The following is a 15,011-nucleotide window of genomic DNA, read 5'->3' as shown; positions in this document are numbered from 1 at the left end:
GTGTGTGTGTCTGTCTGTATGTATATATATATATATATATATATATATGGTCTTAGGGCAATTCAGTGTTTTATGGCAGGGTCAAATGATTTTAATCCAACAAAGAAGAAATAGGATGCTCCACAAATGTCCAAAAGATGCAAATGATATCAAAGTACCATTGTTAATCTCTTTGGGAAGAATATTTATTACAGATTGTTCTAATCATGATAAGAAATGTCCTGTGTGTTGTTTTTTTGTTTTTTGTTTTATATATATCTTCAGGTTTCCATTGACTGAAGATCACTTTATTTTTAGCTTGATACTTTGTAAAAACCAGCTTTTAGTCAAACTATTACTTTTAGTCAAATATTACTTTTCTTCTCTCTAAATAAACACCATGTTCATGCTTTAAGATACCTATATTAGTACCTCTACCTGTGTCTCCATCTATCTACACTGGTCCAGCCCACAATGATTGTTATTACCCCCAATTTCCTTCATTAAATGTTGATGCTTCCCCCCTGCCCCCCAGTTGTAGATTAGGTACATTACTATTTTGAAGAGAGCTGATGTCAAACTCTTCTCTTTTCCCCATCCTCTCTTTCTTACCTTGTGGGTTTTTGGTTATCAATACAGGAATAGGGTCAAACTCATCTTCTGCCACCTTGTCCGAGCCCTCAGGGACATCAAAACCTGAGATGAGATTACTATCTTCTGCAGCTTAATACAGAATGCAAGTACACAAGCAGAAACAACAGAGGTAGAGATTAGCAAATGAGAGAATACATAAGAGGCACACAGTTCCCAACTGTACAATCACTGTTGTTTTTAAAGATGAAAATGCTTATTTTCCTGAGTTGAAATAAAAGTAGTAAAGCTGGAAAACTTGGGGAAATAGAAAAAAATGCTTCAGAGCTGGCCGTGTTAAGACTTTCATAAATGAGAAGGGAGAAGGGTTACAGGAAGAATTCTCCCTACCTTTATAAGGCCATTAAATGTAGTTATTGTGAGATATCTCTTCACCGTCAGTAATTCACAAAGGCACGGGATTTAGTCATTTATCTTCTTTATTGAGCAAACAGAGGCCAGACTAACAATATTCAGAAACACTCAAAAACCAAGGGCAGCGTGGAGATAATCAGTCACACTTTAAGAAGTAACCAGTGTATACAAGGCAAACAGAATACTTCTGAAAGAACTCACTGCCCGGTGATTGGGAAAAAAGACATTCAAACACTGATGCCCCAGTAATGTTGGGGCACAAGATCACATGCACTGAGAATTCAAGCTGAAGTTTACTAGAAGTTCTTCTCCATTCTACAAGCAAGTGCTAGCTGAGCACCTATTTTGCAAGTGATGTTTCTCTGTAATTACGCATTGCTGCTGACACACTCCTGTCAGACATAATTGGCTAAATAGGTAACTTCTCTCTACACGCTCTATAAAAACATAGTCATTTTAATGCTATTAACGGGTAAAAACAAAAACTCAGCTATTACCATTGCAAACCAAAGGCTAATTATTTTTTAGTCATCTCAGGGAGGCTTCCTTCCTAAATTTCCTTCAGGAAGGACTTACAAGCTGTTCCTTTAATATGTATTTGCTCCTTCCAGAAAACCACGTTCACTATCTGAGCCCAGAAAGTTTAGTGAATGCCTGCGTACAGTAAGCCAGGCGTAGTGCCTCTCACTCTCACGAACTACTCACTGAATAGAACTCAATTCAAGCTACCTCTGTCCCTCAGAATTTCAAACCAGTATTAACCCACGACTAAGAAACGGAAACAGTAGATTAGAAAGAGAAACCCAGTAATTAATCATGACTCAAAGGTTAACTAAAATTCAAAACTTTTACGAGTTCAATCTTTGAGGACTGACTTTTGAAGAATGATGCTTTTTTCTTTATTGTAGTAATCACTATCAAAAAACTTTAAATCTGATTTAATGAAACAGTTTTAAGTTCTAAGGCCAACAAGTATCTAATTATAGTCAGTTCGTGGAGAGTCAACTCAACCATCTCCCTGGGCTGACGACAAAGGTATGTAGCTCTGTCTTTAATAGAAAGCATGGAATATCTGCACTCCAGGTGACTGCCAGAAAGCAACATCTCCACAGTCTGTTGTCCCAGCCTTATTAAATATTCTTACTGAGAGGAACTTTAACACAGGGGCTAAGAGTACAAACTCAAGTTTTCCACTTAAGGAGGTGGTTAAAAAACTTCACTAGCAAAGACTTTTGTCAAGGAAAATTCTCAGGAGTTGCTCAGTTCTTCTCCTCTAGGGATACATGTGGGCCCAAGAAGAGGAAAGCATTTACCTTTATGGGCGGGAGCAGAGATCGCTATGGGGGCAAATTCTTCCAGAAGGTCAGTAGTAGGGTTAGAAAGCAGAGAGCAATCAATCAGGGAATCTTCCCCAGTGAGAGAATCTGAGTCCAGATTAACAGCATCCCAGGTCAGTGATGGCATTAAATGGCACACACAACAATATCACGAGGTTAGGTCTTAGCCTTTAAGTTACTGCACTTATTGGGTTGGCCAAAAAGTTCGTTCGGGTTTTCTGTAAGAGCATACAAAAACCCGAACGAACTTTTCGGCCAACCCAATACATTATACATACAAGCCAAGGCAGGATAAAGAAAACCAAAAGAAACCCGTTAAGCACTCTGGATTTTCCTCTATAGAAACATGTATTTCTAAACGTCTCTTAACAGATATATGTAAATATGAAAGAATTTTTTTTGCTCAGAGGTTGCTGGTTAAGCAAGTAAATGGTTTGGATGCCAATAAAACTCTGGCAACTCAGTTCTCAGTAAATGCCATTTGGGAAAAAGAACTTTGTAACTAAAGAGTTTCACTTAAACTTTCCCTAAACATTCATTGAAAAAAGATGCTATAAGATGAGGTATCCAAGTTGACAAGAAGGGGGTTGTCCCTGGCTTATTATTAGCAGAATATGGCATGATTAGGCAGTACTTTTTTAGAACTCAACCCAATCCCCATTCAAAATAGAATGATCTTGTCTCCTATTAGTATTCTTTAAATTTGAATTGCTCCTTTGAACACATGATTTTGCTTTTAGTTAAGGAACAGAAGGAAGATTAAATTCAGAGTTCAAGTATTTCAACACATAAATTGTTTTCTGGGAGAGTTTTCTAGGAGAAAACAGCCAAGTAGGCACAAGGAAAAAGAACCATATTGTCTTCTGTGTCAATTTTTTTTTTAACCTGGATGAGTTTATTCTCATATTTCCTAGACTTCTAATTGTCTCTGTTCCAAGTGAGCAAAGTGGACACTTTTATCAAGGTAATTATGGACTCAATAAAAATGAAGGTTATCAAATCTGTATTTAAGGAACTGTAGTTAAGGAATGGATCCAGGGAAGATTTCAACTTTGCCTACAATTTAATAGCAAATCACCTAGATGTGATTAAAGCTTTGTGCTGGGAATAGAATGTTAACATACATAACACGAGCCCCCATGGACATCACTGACATTGTTAGATCCGAAAGACTGCTCAGTACCCAGGAGGAGTTAAGGGCATCCTTACAACTCAGCAGAGTTCTTTAATTAAGGAAGTAGAGGGAACCCGCCACCAGTGACAAAAATCTTCAATAAAGACAGACTGAAACCAAAGAAAGCCCAGGGATCACTCTGCAAAGAACATGGCTCCGAAAAGGTACCCTACTCTCTAGTGAGGAAACACGTGGCTCAACACCTAGAGCTGGGGCTGTAATGATGCAGAGCATCCATTCCAGGAGGAACTAACCAGCCTGTGAAATAAGCCCAGGACCATCTGCCGCAGGTGGAAAGCCCGACTCAGAGGGCTCCCCGAACTGACCAGTTCCTGCAGCCCCAGAGACTCCTGACTGACCTGTGCGGTTTGAGGTCACAGATTCCGTCTGAGATGGGAGGCGCTGGGCCGCCGGGGGCTCCAGTCCTGGTATCAGACTCTCAACAGCAACATCAGCTTTTTCTTTTGTAACAGAGCATTAAGAGAGGAGAGGAAAGGGTAAGGGAAAGGTAGTCAGAAGGTTCTTTGGATGATTCTGTGAAGGCTTTCTTCTGCAGGTCTCTAAAATGCCCATCTCAGGTAAGATGGAAAGCACAGTAAGTTGCTTTCTTTCTGCTGCTTCGAGTGTCTGGGCTTCACTGACAGAGCAGGCACGTGCAAGGTTAACCATGGTGGCTAGTCTCGGTGATTCTCAGTTTTTACAGATAAATGCTGAATGCGAGCTATTCAAGCAGACCTCTTACGTGTCAGAAGACATAGGCTCAAAGGCGCCTTAATGTCTTCTGGTAATTGTGCTTTTCTTAAGGGATAAACTTGGGGGCAAACATGCTCTGTGCCTTGCAAAGGCCACTAGTCCACCTCAAATCCCATGCCATGCTGTAGCTGGAGGTATTCTTTACCGTGTGACACGCCCCAGCTGGAGGCCCATCTCTCTGAAGGGTCATGGCATTTCTGAGTTCTAGGACTTTGTGCTCCTGTAGTACAGGGGCCCCGGACGTTTTATAGGTCTTGCCTGCCTTGCGGCTGGAGCACAAGAAAATGTAAAAGCAAGCAGATCAAGCCCCTGCCCTGGATTCTACTCATGGGGCTTCAACATGGGGCAAATATTTCCTCAGTTACTGACACTTGGCACATACGGAGGCCTTCTAAAGAAGAATCTGCTGAAGGTAAAGTCCACCTGGAAACCAACTTTTTTCATGAAGCTTTTGTAACGAAATGTGAATTTTTCCACATTCCCCCTCGTTCACAAGAAATTCACTCTAGAAATCTCAGTGTTTCAAGAATAAATAACGGTGCTGTGCTGCTGAAAGGCAGAGATAACACTTGGTTTGGGGCGATAACAAGGGAGGTTAAACAGCCCTGGCTTCTGGGTTAGCACAAGGCATCACTCCAACACCAGGAGGCTTCTGGCATTTCCGCTCCTCAGCAGGGCTACTCAGTAGGGATCTGTTAACCAGTTAGTTGCCATTTTTGAAACAGACACACATATCATGCATGACTGAAGAAACAGAGATGATGACTTTACCAATTACAGCATCAGAAGTGCTACCAAAAGGATCTGTCATAGGCAAGAGGTCAGGGAGCAGAAGAGAAGTGTCAGGAGATTTGAGTCCCTCGATTAGTTTTTCTAGGTTGGGCAGAGAAGTAAAGAGAAAGCAAAAATGCAATGAGATATTCAAGTAAGCTGATCATTTACCATTTTCTATACAAACACATTTTAGGGGTCAAAATTTTACATAGATTCAGCATAAAAACAAATAATGCTAGTATCTTGTTAAAAATAGGCTTTCAAAGTTTAAAAATGATTATTTCCCCAAATGAAGTAGTCACTTTGTAAGGCATTCAAGATGTTGCCCTAAGTTTGTTTTTAAATTTGTGGTATAATTTACACTGAATAAAAGCCACCAATTTTAAGTGTACAATTTGATGAATTTTGACAAATGTACACATAAGCACCACTGAAATAATGAGGTAGAACATTTCCATCACCCCAAAAAGGACCCTTGTGCCCCTCTCTAGTCAATGCCTTCCTCTTACCCCCAGACGCTGGCGGCAACTGATCTGCTTTCTGTCCTTAGCTTTGCTTTTTCTACCATTTCCTATATAGTATGTAGTCTTTTCTGATGTCCTTCATTTAGCATAACGTTCCTGAGATTCCTCCATGTTGTGGCATACATCAGTAGTTTGTTTTATTGCTGAGTAGTGTTTCACTGTATGAATGGACCACATTTTGTTGACTCATTCATCAGCTGACGGATATTTGGTTATTTCCAGCTTTTAGCTATTAAAAATAAAGCTGCCATAAACATATGCATATAAGTCTTTGTGTATTCATATCTCTTCTTGGGCTTAGTTTTGAATCTCTCTCTTTCTTTTTTTTTTTTTTTGTCTTGCATTTAGAAATGGTTTATAACTCACCAAGAGAAGCAATGAAACCACACCTAAGTTAACTTTAACAATCATTTATTGTCTGCCAACCGAGAGCTTGTGACACCCTTGGTATACTCTTATTATTAAACTGTCAAATCTCACAAAATTCACTTAAGCCTGCAGATGGATTACTTTTGATGTCTTTTGGCTAAAAAAACAAAAGGACATGAGAAGCCACCAGATTTGTCACACCTGATAACTTAATGTGTGATAACATGGACACATTAAGGATCCTTCCAAGACAACTCTTTAGCCTAATCCATCAACAACTCTCTACCTGTAACCTATTAAAAGTAGAGCATTAAAATAAAGTTTCTCAAGCAATTAAAAAAAATAAAAGCAGAGCATTAACTTGACACAAAATAATGAATCATAGACTCTTACAGAAAGAAGGGAATTAAGAGCTCATACTTCCTTTTACTTACAAAGACACTGAGACCACATAAATTCTATAATTTGCCCAGTTAAAGGCCTGTCAACAATGTTTTCTCTATCACAAAAATAAACTGCCTTTAAGGTAAAGCTAGAATTAAAATGTCTGAGAAAAAGAAATGGCAAAGTTCAAGTATGTGTGTATAACATTTTAATGAATCTGTATTCTTCTAGGCTATCAGGAATCAAGATAAGCAAAGATGAAATTGATATTCACTGAGAGATAGAAACCTAATTTTAGGTGATCTGTAATTTAGGTGATCTATAACTACACAGATGAAACAAAATAATGGATTTTAGCGTCTTGGCAAGATAATTTGCTTTGGTACAATTAACATACTGCAGAAAAAGCCATTTTTATGCGTGAAACCAATTAACCATCTTTGAAATGTGTAACATGCGGCTATCTTTGAATTAAATACCAATATGCTACATATCTCATTTATACCTAATTTATATTGAAGGAAGGAAGGAAGGAAGAAAGCAGCCTCTCATCAGCAGGGAAAAAAAACAGCGTTCTAACCAAGTATACAAGTGTAATAACATCAGCACTAATCTTGAACTGTACATGACATTATAAGAAAAGATGTTTAAAATACCTTGGACAATTTTCGGCATACTGGCAAAAGTAAGATGGTTTTCCCCAAAAGTCTAATTTTTCATTATTCTGAACACTAGCTTTTGTTTTATTCCCCCCCACCCCGAAAGGTTCTTTCACTTAAAAAAAAAAAAAAAAGTAATGATCTTCTATCACTTCTAGCACTCAGATATTTGCAATCTTGTGAAGCACTGGATAAAAAGTAAAGGCCCCAACATTACTTGTTTTTCATACAGCAGTTTGTCTTGGCCTCTCCAGTGACTGGGTGTGACCCTGGGGCAGTTCCTGAAACAGATCTCCTTATCTGTAAAATACAGACACCTCCCCCTAACCTTTTTGTATTAGTCACTCAAACATCATCTCTAAGCCTTTCTCCACCCTCCCTGCCACATTAGGAACTTTCTGGAACACTCTGCTTTCGCTTCTCCTGCAGCCCTGAAGGCAGGGAAGGTATCTGCTTAATTTCTGTGTCCCCAGTTCCCGGTTCCTTCTCGTCCTCTGTCAAATCTCTGCCTTTTGGCTTCACCGGGGAGGTGGGGAGAACAGGGGATCAATGGCAAAAAAGCAGGTCCTTCAACAAGAATCTAAGTTTTTAAATTAGCCATTAGCAAAAAGCATGAGGGTAAAAGGGTACGTGTGTGCATGCGTGCGTACCTGTGTTGTATCGTAAGATGGAATGGGGTGGGGATGGGGTAAACTGCCACATTATTTTCTGACCGAACCTCGAAGTAACAGGCTGTTCACACAGATAATCTGAATGGTCACTGCTGCTTAGGAATACTCAAATCTTAGAACTGTGGGAGGGAGGAGCAGGGGTCAGAGTAACATCGGGCAGAAAAACAGGAGTGAGAGTCCAGGGCCGCTGCATAAGTCACGTCGGCAGCCTGTGGAAAAATGGTTTCTTTCACTCACGGCGTTCTTGCGGCTGTCGGTTACTCAGTACTGACCCCCAGGTGCTATTATAACAATGGTTGTCACTTGCATTTGTAGAGTTCAATGTCAAACATTTTCATTCATTATTCACAAAAAAACCTGGGTTTGGGAATACTGATACAGTTGAGAGTGGACATCAGAAAACGTGAGAATGCGTGACTTGCCCAAAGTCACAGATGGGGCATGGTAGAGCCTGGACTTGACTTCAACGTTTCCTCCACATGCTGCCTACAGGGTCTGCTTAGCTCCATAACCAGAGGAGAAAGTGTTTTCACAAAGACATGGTCCCATGCACAATGGTCAAGTTATAAAAGATATGTTAACACTGGAAGGAACTTTAGATCTTATCCAATTAGCCTTCTCATTTGCAGATGAGGAAACAGCTCCAGAGAGGTGAAGTAACTTGCCTAAGATCTTACAGCAAGTAAGCCACAGAGCTAGCTAGGACTAGGACCCAGAGCTTTATGTATAGAGATTCAATCTCCTGGTTTAACTAAGGCTTTGATTGCTTTAAAGTGTACAGACTCTTAGAAGATAAAGTTTAAGCTATTACTGGTCATTTTTGGTCACTGTAAATGAAGAATGTGAGGACAGATTGTAATGGGAGGGAAATATTGTAATGGGAGGTACAGGAGGCTGACAGTCTCTAAATCACAGCCTGGAGGCCTCCCAGGTGCATCAAGGTCTGGCTTTGATATCCTTCCTTTTATGAATTCTGGCCTCTCTCACACATTTTTATAAAAACTCTCTGAGGCCATGTATCATGATGCCGGGGTGGGAAACAGCAGAGAAGAGGCGATGAATTTAGGAAACTATGCAGGAAGTGTTCTTTACGATCCAAAACCTTGATCAAGTTCTACACGTATGACGAGACTTGTTGCTATCTAATGAACAAAGACTTTTTCAATTTTACTTGAATCATGGGAAATGGCTTCTCTGGATGCAAAAACAAAACATATCTTCTAGGACAGTTCATACCTGAAATGTACAAAGACTCACACACGAATTCTCAATTATACAGAGTGACAGACGAACGAAAACCAGAAATAACTCATAAATTGTATTTTGCAATGATTTAATCCTCCTGAGAAACATTTAATCTTTTATTGTGAGGCTATACATTTTCATTTGGGGTCTGCAAAATCCTTCCAAATGAATAAGCAACATGAAAGAGTCAAAGGGCCTGAGTTTAAGTTAGTTAAGTTACCTAACTTTTCTAAGCATCAGTTTCTCACCTGTAAACAGAGGATAGGAATTACTTTAAAGGGCTTTTAGGATTAAATGGGCATATTTATCAGAATTAATGTGTGTACATGTGCATATAAATTGAAGTACTTAGCCCATAAAAGAGGATTAACATCTCTTTCTAGTAAGAGGAGTAGATAGGTCAGCCAGCCACAGATGCTTGAGATTACAGTAGTGAAGGCAGGTGAAGTTCTAGATTTTACTCAAATGCCTTGGTATGAGAACAGAATAAGCAGAATTCCTTGAATAAAGTGAAGTGGGAGGCGGAGGCAGTGTGGTCTAGTAGAGGAAGAAAAGGTACTGAGAGCCACGGGACCTGGGTTCTGCACTAAGTCTATGTGGCACTTTGGGCAAATCACTGTTTATCTCTGGATCTAACTTTTCTTATTGATAAAATGAAGATAAATGTAAAGGTGCTGTCCACCTCTAAAAGTTCAATCATCCGGTGTGAGGGGAAAAACAAGAAGTACGAACTGGTGGCTTAGAAGATGGACTGCTTAGTGATGACACTGGAACTCTGAACCGGTACTAATGGCAGGAAAGAACACCTGGAGGGCTCCTCAGTGACACAGGCAGGAGCTAAAATGAGTGGCCTCAAGGTGACATGTTTTGGGAAATGCAGAGAGTTGTTCAACGTGCAAACTCAGCCCAGACATGAGTGGCCAGGAGAACAGGGTGACGAGGTGGGGGAATATCGAAGCTTGCTCCTCATCTGAGAAAAGAACAAACCGCAATTGTTTTCTACCTTAGTGTAAAAATAATACATGTTTATTGTATAAAATCTGGGAAATACAGATAAGCTAAAGGATAAAAGTAGGAGGAGCTTCAAGATGGCGGAAGAGTAAGCCGTGGAGATCACCTTCCTCCCCACAAATACATCAGAAATACATCCACATGTGGAACAACTCCTACGGAACACCTACTGAACCCTAGCAGAAGACCTCAGACCTCCCAAAAGGCAAGAAACTCCCCACGTACCTGGGTAGGGCAAAAGAAAAAAGAAAAAACAGAGACAAAAGAATAGGGACAGGACGTGCACCAGTGGGAGGGAGCTGTGAAGGAGGAAAGGTTTCCACACACTAGGAAAGCCCTTCGCGGGCGGAGGCTGCAGGTGGCGGAGGGGGGCAGCTTCGGGGCCACGGAGGAGAGCGCAGCCACAGGGGTGCGGAAGGCAAAGCGGAGAGATTCCTGCACAGAGGATCCGTGCCGAGCAGCACTCACCAGCCCGAGAGGCTTGTCTGCTCACCCGCCAGGGCGGGCGGGGGCTGGGAGCTGAGGCTCGGGGTTCAGTCGGATCGCAGGGAGAGGCCTGGGGTTGGCGGCGTGAACACAGCCTGAAGGGGTTAGTGCACCACATCTGGCCGGGAGGGAGTCAGGGAAAAAGTCTGAAACTGCCTAAGAGGCAAGAGACTTTTTCTTGCCTCTCTGTTTCCTGGTGCGCGAGGAGAGGGGATTCAGAGCGCCGCCTAAAGGAGCTCCAGAGACCGGCACGAGCCACGGCTATCAGCGCGGACCCCAGAGATGGGCAAGGGACGCTAAGGCTGCTGCTGCCGCCACCAAGAAGCCTGTGTGCGAGCACAGGTCACTATCCACACCGCCCCTCCGGGGAGCCAGTGCAGCCGCCACTGCCAGGGTCCCGTGATCCAGGGACAACTTCGCCGGGAGAACACACGGCACGCCTCAGGCTGGTGCAATGTCACGCAGGCCTCTACTGCCACAGGCTCGCCCCGCATCCGTACCCCTCCCTCCCCCCCAGCATGAGTGAGCCAGAGCCCCCGAAGCAGCTGCTCCTTTAACCCCGTCCAATCTGAGCAAAGAACACACACCCTCAGGCGACCTACACGCAGAGGCGGGGCCAAATCCAAAGCTGAACCCGGGAGCTGTTCGAACAAAGAAGAGAAAGGGAAATTTCTCCCAGCAGCCTCAGAAGCACCGGATTAAATCTCCACAATCAACTTAATGTACCCTGCATCGGTGGAATACCTGAAGAGACAACGAATCATCCCAAATTGAGGAGGTGGACTTTGGGAGCAAAGATATATATATATTTTTTCCCTTTTTCTCTTTTTGTGAGTGTGTATATGTATGCTTCTGTGTGTGATTTTGTCTGTACAGCTTTACTTTCACCATTTGTCCTAGGGTTCTGAATGTCTGTTTTTTTTTTTTTTTTACTTTAAAAAATTTTTTTCTTAATAATTATTTTTTATTTTAATAACTTTCTTTTATTTTATTTTACTTTATTTTATTTTATCTCTTTCTTTCTTTCTTTCTTTCTATTTTTTTCTCCCTTTTATTCTGAGCCATGTGGATGAAAGGCTCTTGGTGCTCCAGCCAGGTGTCAGGGCTGTGCCTCTGAGGTAGGAGAGCCAAGTTCAGGACACTGGTCCACAAGAGACCTCCCAGCTCCACGTAATATCAAACGGCAAAAATCTCCCACAGATCTCCATCTCAACGCCAAGACCCAGCTCCACTCAACGACCAGCAAGCTACAGTGTGGGACACCCTATGCCAAACAACTAGCAAGACAGGAACACAACCCCATCCATTAGCAAAGAGGCTGCCTAAAATCATAATAAGGCCACAGACACCCCAAAACACACCACCAGACGTGGACCTGCCCACCAGAAAGACTAGATGCAGCCTCATCCACCAGAACAAAGGCACTAGTCCTCTCCACCACTAAGCTTACACAAACCACTGAACCAACCTTAGCCACTGGGGACAGACACCAAAAACAACGGGAACTATGAACCTGCAGCCTGCGAAAAGGAGACCCCAAACACAGTAAGTTAAGCAAAATGAGAAGACAGAAAAACACACAACAGGTGAAAGAGCAAGGCAAAAAACCACCAGACCTAACAAATGAAGAGGAAATAGGCAGTCTACCTGAAAAAGAATTCAGAATAATGAGAGTAAAGATGATCCAAAATCTTGGAAATAGAATAGAGAAAATACAAGAAAGGTTTAACAAGGACCTAGAAGAATGAAAGAGCAAACAAACAGTGATGAACAACACAATAAATGAAATTAAAAATTCTCTAGAAGGGATCAAGAGCAGAATAACTAAGGCAGAAGAACGGATAAGTGACCTTGAGATAAAATAGTGGAAATAACTACTGCAGAGCAGAATAAAGAAAAAAGAATGAAAACAATTGAGAACAGTCTCAGAGACCTCTGGGACAACATTAAACGCACCAACATTCGAATTATACGGGTCTCAGAAGAAGAAGAGAAAAAGAAAGGAACTGAGAAAATATTTGAAGAGATTATAGCTGAAAACTTCCCTAATATGGGAAAGGAAATAGTTAATCAAGTCCAGGAATTACAGAGAGTCCCATACAGGATAAATCCAAGGAGAAACACGCCAAGACACATATTAATCAAACTATCAAAAATTAAATACAAAGAAAAAATATTAAAAGCAGCAAGGGAAAAACAACAAATAACATACAAGGGAATCCCCATAAGGTTAACAGCTGATCTTTTCAGCAGAAACTCTGCAAGCCAGAAGGGAGTGGCAGGACATATTTAAAGTAATGAAGGAGAAAAACCTACAATCAAGATTACTCCACCCAGCTAGGATCTCATTCAGATTTTATGGAGAAATTAAAACCTTTACAGACAAGCAAAAGCTAAGAGAATTCAGCACCACCAAACCAGCTTTACAACAAATGCTAAAGGAACTTCTCTAGGCAGGAAACACAAGAGAAGGAAAAGACCTACAATAACAAACTCAAAACAATTAAGAAAATGGTTATAGGAACAAACATATCAATAATTACCTTAAATGTAAATGGATTAAATGCTCCCACCAAAAGACATAGACTGGCTGAATGGATACAAAAACAAGACCCATACATATGCTGTCTACAAGAGACCCACTTCAGACCTAGGGACACATACAGACTGAAAGTGAGGGGATGGAAAAAGATATTCCATGCAAATGGAAATCAAAAGAAAGCTGAAGTAGCAATTCTCATATCAGACAAAATAGACTTTCAAATAAAGACTATTACAAGAGACAAAGAAGGACACTACATAATGGTCAAGGGATCGATCCAAGAAGAAGATATAACAATTGTAAATATTTATGCACCCAACATAGGAGCACCTCGATACATAAGGCAAATACTAACGGCCATAAAAGGGGAAATCGACAGTAACACAATCATAGTTGGGGACTTTAACACCCCACTTTCACCAATGGACAGATCATCCAAAATGAAAATAAATAAGGAAACACAAGCTTTAAATGATACATTAAACAAGATGGATTTAATTGATATTTATAGGACAGTCCATCCAAAAACAACAGAATACACATTCTTCTCAAGCGCTCACGGAACATTCTCCAGGATAGATCATATCTTGGGTCACAAATCAAGCCTTGGTAAATTTAAGAAAATTGAAATTGTATCAAGTATCTTTTCCGACCACAATGCTATGAGACTAGATATCAATTACAGGAAAAAATCTGTAAAAAATACAAACACATGGAGGCTAAACAATACACTACTTAATAACCAAGAGATCACTGAAGAAATCAAAGAGGAAATCAAAAAATACCTAGAAACAAATGACAATGAAAACACGATGACTCAAAACCTATGGGATGCAGCAAAAGCAGTTCTAAGAGGGAAGTTTATAGCAATACAATCCTACCTTAAGAAACAAGAAACATCTCAAATAAACAACCTAACCTTACACCTAAAGCAATTAGAGAAAGAAGAACAAAAACACCCCAAAGTTAGCAGAAGGAAAGAAATCATAAAGATCAGATCAGAAATAAATGAAGGGCTTCCCTGGTGGCGCAGTGGTTGAGAATCTGCCTGCTAATGCAGGGAACACGGGTTCGAGCCCTGGTCTGGGAGGATCCCACATGCCGCGGAGCGGCTGGGCCCGTGAGCCACAATTACTGAGCCTGCGTGTCTGGAGCCTGTGCTCCGCAACAAGAGAGGCCGTGATAGTGAGAGGCCCGCGCACAGCGATGAAGAGTGGCCCCCACTTGCCACAACTAGTGAAAGCCCTCGCACAGAAACGAAGACCCAACATAGCCATAAATTAAAAAAATAAATAAATAAATAAAAATTAAAAAAAAAAAAGAAATAAATGAAAAAGAAATGAAGGAAATGATAGCAAAGATCAATAAAACTAAAAGCTGGTTCTTTGAGAAGATAAACAAAATTGATAAGCCATTAGCCAGACTCATCAAGAAAAAAAGGGAGAAGACTCAAATCAATAGAATTAGAAATGAAAAAGGAGAGGTAACAACTGACACTGCAGAAATACAAAGGATCATGAGAGATTACTACAAGCAACTCTATGCCAATAAAATGGACAACCTGGAAGAAATGGACAAGTTCTTAGAAATGCACAACCTTCTGAGACTGAACCAGGAAGAAATAGAAAATATGAACAGGCCAATCACAAGCACTGAAATTGAAACTGTGATTAAAAATCTTCCAACAAACAAAAGCCCAGGACCAGATGGCTTCACAGGCGAATTCTATCAAACATTTAGAGAAGAGCTAACACCTATCCTTCTCAAACTCTTCCAAAATATAGCAGAGGGAGGAACATTCCCAAACTCATTGTACGAGGCCACCATCACCCTGAAACCAAAAACAGACAAAGATGTCACAAAGAAAGAAAACTACAGGCCAATATCACTGATGAACATAGATGTAAAAATCCTCAACAAAATACTAGCAAACAGAATCCAACAGCACATTAAAAGGATCATACACCATGCTCATGTGGGGTTTATCCCAGGAATGGAAGGATTCTTCAATATATGTAAATCAATCAATGTGATACACCATATTAACAAATTGAAGAATAAAAACCATATGATCATCTCAATAGATGCAGAGAAAGCT

At 40.8% G+C, this 15,011-nt stretch overlaps 1 protein-coding gene across 19 annotated transcripts in view; it reads right to left on the bottom strand.

The window, feature by feature from the left end:
* The window catches only part of AAK1 (AP2 associated kinase 1), a 168,563-nt gene that overhangs the window by 17,132 nt on the left and 136,420 nt on the right, over window positions 1-15,011 (bottom strand). For 4 of the 19 annotated variants that reach the window (XM_082356284.1, XM_082356291.1, XM_082356292.1 and 1 more), the window contains 4 exons: window positions 5,020-5,121; window positions 3,855-3,956; window positions 2,298-2,408; window positions 592-702 (listed from right to left, as the gene is read on the bottom strand). The exons of 5 other annotated variants lie outside the window; for them this stretch is intronic. In XM_082356284.1, the coding sequence (XP_082212410.1) occupies window positions 592-702; window positions 2,298-2,408; window positions 3,855-3,956; window positions 5,020-5,121 (426 nt within the window). The remainder of the gene's footprint in view (window positions 1-591; window positions 703-2,297; window positions 2,409-3,854; window positions 3,957-5,019; window positions 5,122-15,011) is intronic. 10 more of the 19 variants (XM_082356295.1, XM_082356293.1, XM_082356297.1 and 7 more) reach the window with 7 other exon arrangements.

Source organism: Balaenoptera borealis (genome assembly GCF_965194805.1).
Source record: "Balaenoptera borealis genome assembly, chromosome: 15".
Lineage (NCBI taxonomy): Eukaryota > Metazoa > Chordata > Mammalia > Artiodactyla > Balaenopteridae > Balaenoptera > Balaenoptera borealis.
This window is presented reverse-complemented; position numbering and strand designations above follow the sequence as displayed.